The sequence below is a fragment of the Artibeus jamaicensis genome, unplaced genomic scaffold (assembly GCF_021234435.1).
Source record: "Artibeus jamaicensis isolate MK-2021 breed Jamaican fruit bat unplaced genomic scaffold, CSHL_Jam_final contig_288, whole genome shotgun sequence".
In the NCBI taxonomy this organism is placed as follows: domain Eukaryota; kingdom Metazoa; phylum Chordata; class Mammalia; order Chiroptera; family Phyllostomidae; genus Artibeus; species Artibeus jamaicensis.
Window position 1 is genome coordinate 479,058 of NW_026521645.1, and position 13,852 is coordinate 492,909.

Here is a 13,852-nt window from a genome sequence, read left to right on the forward strand (position 1 = left end):
GCAGTTACTGGTCCAACTCCACAAAAGCCACGGTAGGGGCTGGACTTTCTTTTATGTTGCTCATTCACACTTAAGACCCAGTCAATCAGAAAAAAATGCAGTCTTGGTCATTGTTGACCCGACAACCTTATCTTGTATATTTTTTAGTGTTCCGTAGAAAAGTAGAAACAATTCTAGGCATTTTAAGCAGAAAAGGTTAAGACAGGAAATTGAGTGTTTTGAGATTCATTGGAAAGCTGGAGGAGTAAGCCATAGGTTGTTCTCCAGGAATCAGAACATCAGAGAACTGACCCAGCAGGGTAGTAGCTACAGCCTTTAGCACATCAGGAACGTGAGTAAGAATCAGGAGACAGATACTGAGTTCTAAAACATCCTGCATGGCTGTAGTTCAGGGATCAGGGAATCCCCATAGGCTCAACTGCCTCTGAAGAACCACAGAAGTAAAGATTGGACCCTCAACACCTGAAGGAAAAAAACCCTCACAGAATGATTACCTACTATGTGCTGCATATTATCTTTAACCCTGTTACTATTGATGAACTGGCTTAGTTGCTCTAATTTTTCTTGATGGTTTCCTAGGATTTTCTATATACATGATCAAATCACTTGCAAATAGAGATAGTTCTAGTTCTTTCTTTCCAACCTGAACACTTTTTTTTTTTTCCCTAGTTGCTCTAGTTAGAACTTATGGTACAGTATTCTATAGAAGTAGCAGGAGTCTTGTTCCTGATCACAGGGGGATAGCTTTTAGTGTTTCACCATTGAATGTCATGTTAGCTATGAGTTTGTCATAGACATTCTTCTTCAGTGTATTTTTTAAGTCACGAAAAGATGTTGGATTTTGTCAAGTACTTGTCCTACATTGAAATGATCATGAAGTGCTTTCCTCCCTCTATCAACATGGTGAATGACACTGATTTTCATATGTTGAACCACTTTTGTGTGTCTGGGATAAATCCCACTTGATTGTAGGTGGATAATCCCTTTAATATGCTGCTGAATTTGATTTGCTAAGGACTTTTTCTTAAATATTGGTCTATTTAACCACTCTGGAGACTGCCAGGGGCAGTCTTTTTTCACCATGGTTGGGGCTATTGGTTTTCAGGGTTCCCTTGGAACTAGAAAGGGGATGGGAATAGGGCGTTAAAAGTGCCACAAAGCTCAGTTCTTACTTAGACTGGGCTGTTTTTCTTTGATAAATGCTCCCCAGGTTGTTGGAAGACTGGTTAATTTTCAGAGTTATGAAAATTGTAATTGATTCTTCTAGTTTTTGCCAGTTTTCTCATTGCCCATATGGAGGAGAGATTTTCTAAAGGTTCTTACTGCACCATTTTTGCTGACTCAATTCCAATGCATTTAACTGATAAAATATGGAATTGTATGAATTAGGTCACCTGTCTTCCAGAGGTAACTCATGTTGTCAGTTTGTACATCCTTCCAGATTTCTTCCTGTGCCAACAAAAATAACATGGTATCCAGTGGAAATGAGGTGATGCCCGTCTCTATGCATATTCTAATGTGTGTTCATATGTGCATGTGTACACATTTCTAAAACAAATATGGGGTCTTGCCATATGTAATTGTTCTGCTAATTCTTTTTTTCACTTAAATAATCATTGAGGATTGTTTATCCTTCAAGAAGGTTTTTTCTTTGCATCTTTGGATATATACATAGTCTGCACATATTTTTTCTTTTTTTTAGCAAAAGTGACATCATATGTTTTGTTCTGTAAGTTGCTTTTTGACTTGAATAAATCTTGGTGATTTTAGCTCTACCTCTTTCCATTAGTAGCTGCATGTCATTTATTCATTCTTTCATTCAGCATGTGTCCTGCTGTGTTCACGCCCCTGAGAGCAGCTCTGCTGTGACTTACTTATTTGTTTCTAGGTCTTGCTGTTATAGTGAGGCAACGGTGAACATCCTTGACCCTGTAATTCCTTGTATATTTTCCAAGTCAGGGGACACCTACATTTTAAATTTTGATGAACACCAGCAAGTTGCTTTTCAAAAGGCAAGTTGCCTTTTCCATTTTTTATCTCACCGACGACATGAAATTTCTTATTAGCCACACCCTCCCCTTCCAAATCAGATTTGTTTATCTGATTACCAAAATGTAGTCATGTCACTTTTAATGCATCCCTGTTCATGTGGAGGGCTGGGCTGGCAGCCCCATGAGACTCTTACAGGAGGACCAAGGTTTCCTGGGGTTGGTGATGTGTATCCAGACATGGTGACATCTGCTGGAACCTTCATCATCTTAGTCACTTCAGCTGTTATGAGTTACAGTTAGCTCAATGCTGTTCTCAGTCCAATTGTTGATACAATGTGGTGGTTTCTTAACAGGTGGCAACTGGGAAGTGGAAGCAGATAAGTAAATACTGTCCCCTTGATCTCTACTCAGGGTAAGAGAACACTTCTACTTTGTCCCAGTGCCATCTTTCTTGGAGGTGGGGTGGTTGGGAGTGTTCTGTGAGGTGGGGTGATATTCTCTGATGGGGAGTTGGTGGGTGTTCTGTGAGATGTAGTTGGGGGTGTTCTGTGAGGAGGGAACCATGGGTGGGAAATTCTGTGAGGTGGAGTAATGTTATGTGAAGGGGAGTTTGTGGTATTCTGTGAGGTGAGGTTGATGGGTGTGTGTTCTGTGAGGTGAGGGAGGTATGGGTTTAGGGGTGGGGCAGGCATTCTGTGAGGTGGGGACTACTGGCCCCTATATAACCAGGGCCCTAGGCAGGGCTCAAGTTTTTGCCTGGGGTCAGGGTTGCCTCTACTGATTCCTGCAAGTAACCTGGCAGAGCCAGCAGCTGGGAAGGTGTTGCCATGAGAAGAGGGCTGAGAGCAGGGTGTAGATTAGGGGTAGTGATGGGGATGTCTCTGCATTAGGGCTGGGGACAGTGCAGCTCCTTAACTTGAAAAACTGGGAGACCTGGAGCAGGAGCTCCTGGGCTTATCCCCTGAGCCATGAGTTGGGAGCCACAGGCAGGTGAGTGCAAAGACTGCTTCTAATTCTATCAGTAACCCTTCCCCCTTTTAGGAATAAACAGAGAATGTACTTTGCCTTGAAAAGCTTGTTGCAGGAGGCACAGAACAACTTAAAGATATTTAAGGTAAGAGTTGCTTATATTTTATGGCTCTTTTAAGGGGGAGGCAGCAAGTGACTGGACTGAGCTGGGTGCACTCATGACACTCTTGTCTCTTTGACCTTGCAGATGAGGATGTCTGGGCTGGGTCTGCCTTGGCATAGTTTTTTGGGTCTATTTTCCAAGTCCCCTTCCATGAGCATGGCATCCTTTGATTCCTCTGTTGTGTGATGTTGACTCCTTGACCACCAGGTGACCTCAGGCTCTCCTGACACACAGACCTGACTGGTTCTTGGATGATGATGGCCCAGGCATGGCCAGGTTGTGTCTCAGGCATCCTTCTCTGTATCTCTGTGTCCTGTGTGGTTGAGGTGGCAGAAGCAACTAGGGTAGCACAGTGGCACAACCTAGAGGATGGCCACACCTGTGCATTTGCTTCCAATTATCTTAAGGAGCTTGTAATTTGAGAACCTCTTTGTCAGTGAGTATATTCTGTCCTGGCCTCACAGGTGGGGTGGTTCATCCATCACCCAGGCCGGACATCCTTGGCTTTCTCCTTGCCACCTGCAGCTGGCACCCTGATTGGGCTCGCTGAGGCCCTGTGGTAACCTGGCCTGCTGCTGGCAGGAATTGGGCCTCAGGGGTGGGTATGGGAAGGGGAGAGGAGGGCTTGCCCAGATCTGGAGGAGAACTACTTGTGACCTCTGTTGGAAATGTGTCCCCTGGGGTCTTCTTTGTCATCTCCTTTTCTCTTTGCCACTGACTGTCCTCAGTCCCAATTATGTCCTAATTAAGTGTGACACATGTGAGAGTTTGCAACAGGGTTGCAGGCATCACATCTGTGGAGAAGCAGGGCTGTTGGATCTGGACAGCTCGTGTCCTCTGTGTCCTGCTCTATGTGGACAGCTCTGTTCTGCACACTGTTGCCCCTCAGAAGGGTGCCGGGTTGGGTGGGGCTTTCCCCCACCTGACTCAGAAATTTGGTCAGAGTGAATTGACTTTATCCTGTTTGCCTCCACTCTCTCAATCTAGAAAAGGGGGACATACTCAAAATCAGTTTATATTTTTAACTTTTATGAGGAATTCAGGAATTTTATGTTTACATTCGGAAGATAAATTTCTTTTCATCTGGGGGTTTATTTAGAACCTATAGTAAGACTGACATTTTGTCTCCAGTGGACCCTTTTTTGACTGCCTGGCCTGGGCTGGACTGTCAAGCCCACAATTAGGCAGAGTGGTAGGTCTGGCTTGGCCCCTGGATAGTCTGCCTTGCCCTGGGCCCATGGCTTGGCTTTGAGAGCCTGGATGTCTGCTGCTTCTGTTGAAATCAGCATGGAAAAAAATTCATAGGTTGATATAATAGGTTCAAACGAATGGCTTTTAAAAATAATATCTGGAGCAACACAGTGCATTTTCATAAGTGCCATTACTTCTAATGAGCAAGCTCTGGTTCTGAATCTCAAGTCTTCCGTCATTGTGAAGTTCCGATGTCATGATCAGTGCTGGCATTATATTGTTTGTCCAAATGTTGTTCATAGACTCCAGGGCTGTGGCTCTCTCCAGCCCAACACTGGTCACTTGTGAAACTTGCAGGGGGACACATGGGATAAGTCATGGACCCTAGGTTGATTCCTCTCCTCCAAAGGTCACATGAGGTCCTTGAGCAACTGTACATGTAAAACTCCCGTTTATCTGGATTCCAGACACTGTGGAGAAGAGGCCTTCTGCTTCCAGGGATCACTCGGCCACTCATGGGCTGGAGGACCAGCTTCAAGATGGGCCAACAGTACAGCCCCATGATTCCTGGCTTTGTCTCGTACTTATTCTTGGCCTGTTTCCTCCTGGGAGCTACTGCCTTCCTTTTGCCTGGCATACCCTTCTCCCGCTATAAGGCTGATCTCAAGGGTCATTGTCTCTTGATGGTTTTCCCAGTCCTGTGGCTGACAGTGGACCTAGTTCTGTCCCTGTCATCCTGGACTCCCATAGTGTGAGCTCTGACAGTACAAAGAGAGGCTTTCTAGGGGTTGGTGCTGCTGAATCCCAGGACCTTGCTGAGGGAGAAATGCCGTTTCTTTTTTTTTTAAGTATATTTTATTGATTATACTATTACAGTTGTCCCATTTTTTCCCTCCCTTTTATTCCCCTCCACCTTACACTCCCCCTCCATCATCCCCTCACCTTCATTTCATGTCCATGGATCATATGGACATGAAATAAAATGGCTTCTCCATTTTCTATACTATTCTTAACCTTCCCTGGTCTATTTTGTGCTTATTCCCCACATTCGCCCCATCCCTGCTGTAACCCTCCATGTAATCTCCATTTTTTTTCTTTTTTAAAGGTTTTATTTATTTATTGTTAGGGAGGGGAAGAGAAGGAGAAAGAAAGGAAGAGAAACATCAGTGTGTGGTTGCCCTTCATGTATCTCCTATTGGGGACATGGCCTGCAACCCAGCAATGTTCCCTGACTGGGAATCCAACCAGCCACCTTTTGGTTTTCAGGCCAGCGCTCAATTCACTAAACCACACCTGGCTCCACACCAGCTAGGGTTTTTAACTTTTTTAAAGATTTATTTATTTTGTTTTAGAAAGAGGGGAAGGAAAGGAGGAAGAGTGGGAGAGAAGCACTGATGTGTGAGAGATACAGGGATTGGTTGTCTCTCACATGCCCCCAACAGGGGACCTAGCCTGCAACCCAGGTGTGTGCCCTGGTGCGGGATTGAACCAGTGACCTTTTGGTTCACAGACCGGCACTCCATCCACTGAGCCACACCAGGACTATGTGATTTCCATTTCTGTGATTCTGTTCCTGTTGTAGTTGTTTACTTGGGTTTGTTTTTGTGTTTTTTTTTAGGTTCAGTTGTTGATAGTTGTGAGTTTGTTGTTATTTTACTATTCATAGTTTTGGATCTTCATCTGTTTCTTAGATAAGTCCTTTTAACATTTCATATAATAAGGGCTTAGTGATGTTGAACTCTCTTAACTTGATCTTATCTGGGAAGCACTTTAACTGCCCTTCCATTCTAAATCATAGCTTTGCTGGATAGTCATCTAGGTTGTAGGTCATTGCTTTTCATGACTTTGAATACATCTTTCCAGCCCTTCTTGCCTGCAAGCTTACTTTTGAGAAATCAGCTGATAGTCTTACAGGAACTCCTTTGTAGGTAACACTCTCCTTTTCTCTTGCTGCTTTTAAGATTCTTTCCTTATCTTGAATTTTGGGTAATGTGATTCTGATGTGCCTTGGTGTGTTTCTCCTTGGATCCACCTTCTTTGGGATTCTGTGTGGTTCCCCGACTTGCATGTCTAATTCATTCACCAGATTGGGGAAATTTTCTTTCTGTATTTTTTTCCAAATAAGTTTTCAATTTCTTGCTCTTCCTCTTGTTCTGGCGTGCCTCTGTTTTGGATGTTGGAATGTTTAAAGTTGTCCTGGAGGTTCCAAAGCCTCTTCCTCATTGTTTTGAATTCTTGTTTCTTCATTCTGTTCTGGTTGAATGTTTATTTCTTCTCCTATTCCAAATCTTTGATTTGAATCCCATTTTCCTTCTCTTCACTTATGGTTCCCTGTATATTTTCCTTTGTATATTTTCAAATATCTCACTTTGTATGGCCTTCATGTCTTCCTTTATTTTGCGACTGTACTCAATCATGTCTATAAACATCCTGATTACCAGTGTTTTGAACTCTGCATCTGATAGGGTTGGCTCTCTCCTTGTTGCTTAGTTCTTTTTCTGGAGTTTTAATCTGTTTTTCATTTGGGCCATATTTCTTTTGTCTCAGCGCATCAGTTATGGGGTGGAGCCTTAGGTGCTCATCAGGGTGGGCCAACCCACTTGGCTGTGTTGTGGTGTTGAAGGTAGGGGAGGGGTCCGAGAAGGAACAATGCCTCTTGCTGGGGTCTCGGTCAGCTTTCAGTTACTTCCTCACTACCCACAAGCAAATTGGGCCCTGCTGGTACTGAATCCTAGGTAGGTTGGTTTGTGTACATTTTAGGACCCCATAGGCTCCTTCCACAGATTCTCCTATGAGGCTGGGAGTTTCTCCTGGCACCACCACTTCCACAGATTTTTATAGCTAGAGGTTTTGAGGCTTTATTTCTGTGCACTGGTACCCTTCGTTGCCCAGTCTGTCTTTCTCCCCAGTTGTTCCTCCTGTCTTATCCATGTGCAAATAGGGGACCACCTGGTTGGCCAGCCACCACCTTGTCATGCATCCTCTCCACCCTGGCTTCCTGTCTCTGTCCCTCCTACCAGTCTGGATGAATGTTTCTTCAACTCCTTGGCTGTCGGGCTTCCATACAGTTTAATTTTCTGGCAGTTCTGCTTGTTTTTGTTTTTTGTTTTTTTGTATTGGTTGTTATCCTTCTTTTAGTCGTGCAAGGAAGCGAAGCATATTTATCTATGCCTCCATCTTGGCCAGAAGGCCAACATTTCTTGTTGGATTGAGTTGACTCCCATCTGCTCCCTGGAGGAGAGCAGGAATCATCCTTATCAATATTATTTGCTGCTGCACAATAGCAGCAGATAATATTTATCTGCTTGTCACCTCATAGCTTCTGTGTCTGGCAACTGAGGAACAGTGTGCCTGGTTCTGGCCCAGGGTCTCTTTTGAGGCTGTATCCCACTGGAACACTTGGTTAGAGCCAGAGTCTGTGCTTCCAGGATGGTACCCTGACCTTGGCCTGGGCAGGAGACTTTGTTCTGGCCATGAGGGGTTCCATGGAGCTGCTTAACATGGTTGCCATGATCTGAGAACAGAGCAACCAAGATGGAAGCCACAATGTCTTTTATAACTTATTTTTGCTTGGGATGTGCTATCACTCTGCCCTTATTCTGTTGGTTACACAGACCAGACCTCTGCAGTATGGTGAGGACTACAGGGTATGAGTATCAAGTGATGGGGGCATTGGGTACCATCCTGGAGACTGTTGACCATACCATCTCATAGATGAGGCAAGAGGTTTTATACACTCCTGGGTTGGCTGCCACTCAGGGGTGTGGAGACTAGGGTTCTTTTAGGGGCTTTTCCACCAGACACCACAGAACCTGTACAGGTCATGGGGTTGGGCCCACTGGGCATTCCTGCCTGCAGCCCTGGGAACATTGGTGCCACAAGATGTCTTTTTGCTGCACTTGAATTTAGAAGGCAAAATGACCACTAAATGAAGGTTTCCACACTAGTAATGCTGAGGACTCACCCACCCTGGCAGGGGTCTGGCCCAGCCTTTCTGAGAGGACAGAAGTGCTCTGGAAAACTGGCCATCTGTAGATGTTCACACTGGCCTAGAAGCCTCCCTGCTCAGCGTCTGATTGATACTGTGTGTCTCTCAGGTACATGGGCATCACTCAGCCTTTTGAGTAATGGGCTGTCAGTGTGCTGTGTGTTCTGGTCTGAGGGCTTGTGTTTTACATCAGGACTTATTTTCACCTTTCAGTGGGATCTGCCTCTGGGTCAGTGACAGAGTGCATGAGAGAGGGTTTCTCTGCAGACTGCAGTGTGTAGGGACCCCACATGGGCATGTGGATGACATTAGGTCCCTTTGCCTGCCTGGGGATAAAGATGCTTTCCTACCCATCTCTTGGAGGTGATACTTCCCTGTTCTTTTTCCTTCCTGAAGAATGGGGAGCTGATTTATGGCTGCAAGGATGCCCGCAGCCCCACGGCCGACTGGAGTGAGTTGGCATATCACCTGAAACCTTTCTTCTTCCCGTCCAATGGTCTGGCCAGTGGGCCCCACTGCACAAGGGTTGTGATTCGAGAGCTGGTGCGCGTCATCACACGAGTGCTGCTTAGCGGCTCAGACAAGGGCTGGGCAAGTGCCCTGAGGCTGGGGCCAGGGTCGAAGGGCCCATGTGTCTGTGAAGCCAGCCCTTTCAGCAGGAGCCTGCCTCACCAAGGTAGGCTGGCTGGATGGTTGGGTGTGTGGGCAGAGCCTGGACACAGCCTGCTGGGGTCCTTCCTGGCCTCACAGAGCTTCTGCAAGAGCAACTTGTGCCCCAACAGGGATCCCCCATCTGGCCTCCCGGCCTCTCAGGCCTAGGTGGGGAGACTCCCTTTCTTATCTCCAATCGGAATTTGTAAATTGCATCACAGGTTTGGGCTGTATGGTTTTGCGTAAAACGTTGTCCCACAAGTCTCTGCATCCTCTGTGGTTTGCTGAGTGCTTTCTCTACATGCCCCTGTTTTATTCTCTCTGCAGACCTGTGGGGCTGGGGGGGGGGGGGGTTTCCTGGGCCTGTTTCTTACACGTGGAGAAATGAGGCACTGAAGTTGGAGTCTACAGTGCAAGCCCTTCTAGGTAGGGTTGGTCCCATCAGGCAGAACTTGGCAAACAAGTGTGAGCACAGGTATGTAGAGCTTGTGACTCTGGGCACCTCCTACTAGAGGACCCGTTCCTCATACATTCAACAGTAGCCAGCTGTGACTTGGTGGCATCTGGGCTTTAAGAAGATTAGTTTGGGTTTTGTCCTGAGTGTTTGTGGGCTCCTCATTTGCCCCTTTGTCACCTGTTAGCAGCTTTACTACATATTCTGGTCTGTGGCATGCAGTACTGTAGCCAGGAACTTACTTTGTAGGGCCAGCTAGGAAGACTGAGATTCTTCATTTTTTGTGTTAAGAGCTCTGTGGTCTCTTGGAGACCACTATGATGGCCACAGCGATGTGATGTAGGAAGACAGCAGCACTGCTCTGTGTGGCTTTTAGGTGTTCTGTGGTTGCCTAAGCACAACAGATCATGACCATCCTCAGTGTGGCACCTCTCTCTGCAAGTAGGCTGAGGATCTGGCCTTCACAGACATGCTCTTACAGATTTGGGGATGTTAATATGATCATTTTAAGTTTTGTGCCTTGCTTTATTTAGATTAAGGGTCATCTCTCGAAACTTAGATCTGAGCAGATGCAGAAGTAGAAGGGTGCCTAGAGGGAAGAGAGGCACAGAGCAGAATGTGGGTCACCTCCCTCTCTGTGCCTGGCCTTGTGCATGCTAGCAGCCCAGCAGTTTCCTGAGACTATGCAGCCTGTATCTGTCCCTTTATTAGTCCTTAACAATAACCTCTTTGTTTCCCTTGATGTTCTTGGTAGGAAAAAGCAGCCTAGAGCACGCGGGGTTACCGAAGGGCTGTCTTCTATATAAAACCCTTCAGGTGCAGATGTTGGACATGCTGGACATCGAAGGCCTCTACCCTCTGTATCGACGGGTTGAGAGGTACCTGGAGGAGTTTCCTGAGCAGAGGTGAGGCTGGGGCCTGTGGTGCCCCTGCCCATTCTGGTCCAATGTGGGGCCCCTGAGCAGCCCTGAGGGTGAGGTGAAGATGAGGGGAAGCGTTACTCCAATGCGAGGATAACACAGGCCTCTCAGGACGATGACCAACCCCTTTCACCTTTCCACCTTACCCTCAGGAGCCAGTTCTGCCCATGGACTCAGTGCTGTGTGAAGGACCAGGGTCCCTTAGATCAGTGGTCACTGGTCCATTCCTGCAAGGGAAGCACCTCCTGTGGATCTGACCGTTTTGAGTCAGGGTCAGGCCTGCAGGGGGCAGTGCTGCTCCACAGACAGTAGCTTCTGTGCCCGGCAGGCTCTGCGTTTTAGTAGGCTTTCCTGAGGGCTTCTTCCCCACTCTCCCTTCTCTAGGTTCTCTGACCTGGACACTGTCACAAACAGGTCATATTCAGCCTCAGCTCCCCAGGTTCTGGTCTTGAGAGTTCTTTTTAAAACTATGCTGCTTCAGGATAAAGTGTAGCACTGGGAAGAGGAGAATCCCTTATGTGTTCTTTAATACCAGATGTGTGATTATTAAACTGTAAACAGTCTAACAAACTATTTTTTGTCAGCTTTGTCATCTTGTTTTTTTGTGCCCTTTCCTTCAGAAAAACATTGCAAATAGACGGGCCTTATGATGAAGCATTTTACCAGAAGCTACTCGATCTTTCCACTGAGGATGATGGGACAGTGGCTTTTGCGCTGACAAAGGTGGGCAGACCTTTCCAGAAACACTGTGTGCTCTTTAGGCTCTTAACATTAACTTGAGGTTTTCCTGAGAAATATTTCCCAGTACCTACCTCTGACAGTTAAAGCAGAAAAACTAGGGATTAGAGAAGGAAGTAGCTAAAGTTTTCCCCAGATGGACTGGGCCTGGTGAGGATTTGTTCAGTTGGCTACAGTTTCCTCTGCTGGGCCCAATCTTTCTTCACTCCCTTCCTGGGGTCCAGGACCTGGGTCCACCTCTCTATGCTTCTTTCTGAGAAACCTTAGAAGGTTTGCACCAACCTTTCCTCTCACGGCCTTCACTGGGGGCCCAGGCCCTCACCTGTAACTGGATGGGGGCTTCCTTCCCCTAGAACTTAGGCCAAGGGAAAGAATCTCTTAGGGAAGAGGTCTAGTTCTGCTCTTTCTGGTTCTTTCAAATCAAGGAATTCAGAAGCTCCATGAAACTGGATAAGAAAAAAGTTACATCTTTTATTAAGCTCTAACTAAAATTCAGCATTTCATTCCATTACGAATTTAGCAACAACCACTGAAGGGTGAACAGGACCCGTGACTGCACCAGGAGAAATCATTCCTTTCATTTCACATTTCAGTTGTTGCAGAGGTCTCACAAAAGCTTTGTGATCATTATTTGAGAGGTTTGGTTGTATAGTTCTGTATAACACATTTGTTTTTAAAAAGTGTGGTATCTGATATGGTCACCTTCTGTTTTTTATTCTCTGCATTTAAAAATGTGAGATTCAGAGAGGGATCCATAGGCTTCACTGGGCTGACAAAGGTGTTGCTAGATGCTGAAATGGTTAAGGAACCATTTTCTTATAGGGGAGAGGTGACCTGAGTGACCTCCTTCTCTATGTGCCTCTGGGCAGCTGCCCTGGAGCCCTTGGCTTACCTGTCCTGGTACTGATGAAGTATCTATGGTTCCCACTTGTGAAAAGAGTCCTTACACCCTGACTGGGTCGCTTAGTAGGTTAGATGATACCAAAAGGTTGCAAGTTTGATCCCCGGTCAGAGCCCATATCTAGATTGCAGGTTCAATCACTGGTTGGGCCGTGTCCCAGAGGCAACTGATCCATGTTTTCTCTCACACTGATGTTTCTCTCTCTCTCCCTCTCTAAAATCAGTAAACATACGCTCTTTAAAAAAAAAAAAAAAGGAGTCCTCACTGTAGTCTCTGGCCAAGGAGGTCCTTCCTGAAGACAGTGCTGTCTTTGAGGTGGGGAGAGATCCAAAAGTGGGGTCTTGGCCTTAAATGAAGTGACAGAATCTGCCCTATGTTGTCTGGCACTTGAATACATTGATTTTGGAATAAATAACAGCATTTCTTGTTTCAAGAGAGAAAACGGGACCTTACTTTCTTTTTTATACATTTCTATATTTTTCAAAATGCCTACTAAATAAGCATGGATTACTTTTTAGAATTATTTCAGTTTTTTAACCTCATATGTAAACATAACCTCACTGTAATAGATTCAAGCAATCATTACATAACCATGAAAATGACCTTGGGAAAATACCAAATGCTGATGCAGAGAAAATGGGACACTCTTACACTGCTGATGGGATGAATAGTGGCACTGGCCACTTAGGAAACAGTCTGGCAGCTTTCTACTAAATTGAACAAGCAAAGAGCCTGTAACCCAACTGGGCAGTTCTCACAGAGAATGGAAGACTTCTGCTCACCCAAAACCTTGTGCAGGAGTACTCAGTTAGTCCTGTATGGAACAGCTAGAATGTGGACATAAATTGTCAGTGGGTGGCCTACAACAGGTTGTCCAGACTGGCATTGCTGAGCATGAAAAGGAACAAACTCTGGATACACATTGCACCCTGGGTGAATCTCCAGGGAATTCTGCTGATGAAAGCCAGTCACAAAAGGTCACCCTGTGTTTCTGGTTCGGTGACATTTTTGAAATGAGAGAGATGTGTCATTGCTGGGCTGGGGAGGAGGTAGGAGGAAAGTGAGTGTGATTATAAAAGGTTGACATGAGGGATCCTTGCAGTGATGGAACTGTATGTAACTTGACTGTGGTGGCGTATGCACAAACCCACATGTGTGATAAAATACACACAGGAGTACATGTAAAAGTTTGGAGATCAGGATAAAATTATGGAGTGTATTGATGTCACTCTCCTGGCTGTGATACTGTATTATACAGTTCTGCAAGATGATACATTTGGGGGAGGCTGAATAAAGGGCATTCAGGATCTCTGCTTTATTACTTCACAAGTGCATGTGAACTTACAATGATCTCTACACAATTTGATGAAAAGATGCAAGCGGTGAATATATTGTGTAAAATATGGCCATATTCCTGCCCAGGCAATAGATATCCATGGCTAACAGTATGTCAGTATGTTTTTAGAACTTCATATGCACACACAAACACACACTCTCACACTCACACCATTCAGGGGATTGTCCACATTATGTGTTGTTTACCAGTTTGAATTTAAATGTAACATGGCTTGAGGTCTCTTGGTGTTGGAATATAAGGGTCTGCCTCTTTTTGTCTTAAGGAGTTAGGTTCTGGTGGTTAGAATCAAAAGAGGGCTGCTATGGAATGGGAAACTGGGGCGTAGGTTGGGAACATTCCTTGGACACAGACTGTTAAAGTTCTTTCTCAAAAGCTCTTTATCTAATGTAACTCTGGTGAAATGAGAGAGGAGGGGATATTGTCTTTATTTCCATGCCCAGAAAATTGCAGCCCAGAGTGGTGACTCTTGCTTTCTGTCTGTTGTATAGTATTCTGTAGTGGGAGTCAGCAAACTTCATAAAGGGCCAGA

General features: G+C 45.5%; 1 protein-coding gene across 2 annotated transcripts in view; it reads left to right on the forward strand.

The window, feature by feature from the left end:
* The window catches only part of IPPK (inositol-pentakisphosphate 2-kinase), a 60,245-nt gene that overhangs the window by 25,122 nt on the left and 21,271 nt on the right, over positions 1-13,852 (forward strand). For both annotated transcript variants that reach the window (XM_037157090.2, XM_053662802.1), the window contains exons 7-11: positions 2,345-2,403; positions 3,033-3,105; positions 8,699-8,978; positions 10,162-10,312; positions 10,948-11,050. In XM_037157090.2, coding sequence (XP_037012985.2) covers positions 2,345-2,403; positions 3,033-3,105; positions 8,699-8,978; positions 10,162-10,312; positions 10,948-11,050 — 666 coding nt within the window. The remainder of the gene's footprint in view (positions 1-2,344; positions 2,404-3,032; positions 3,106-8,698; positions 8,979-10,161; positions 10,313-10,947; positions 11,051-13,852) is intronic.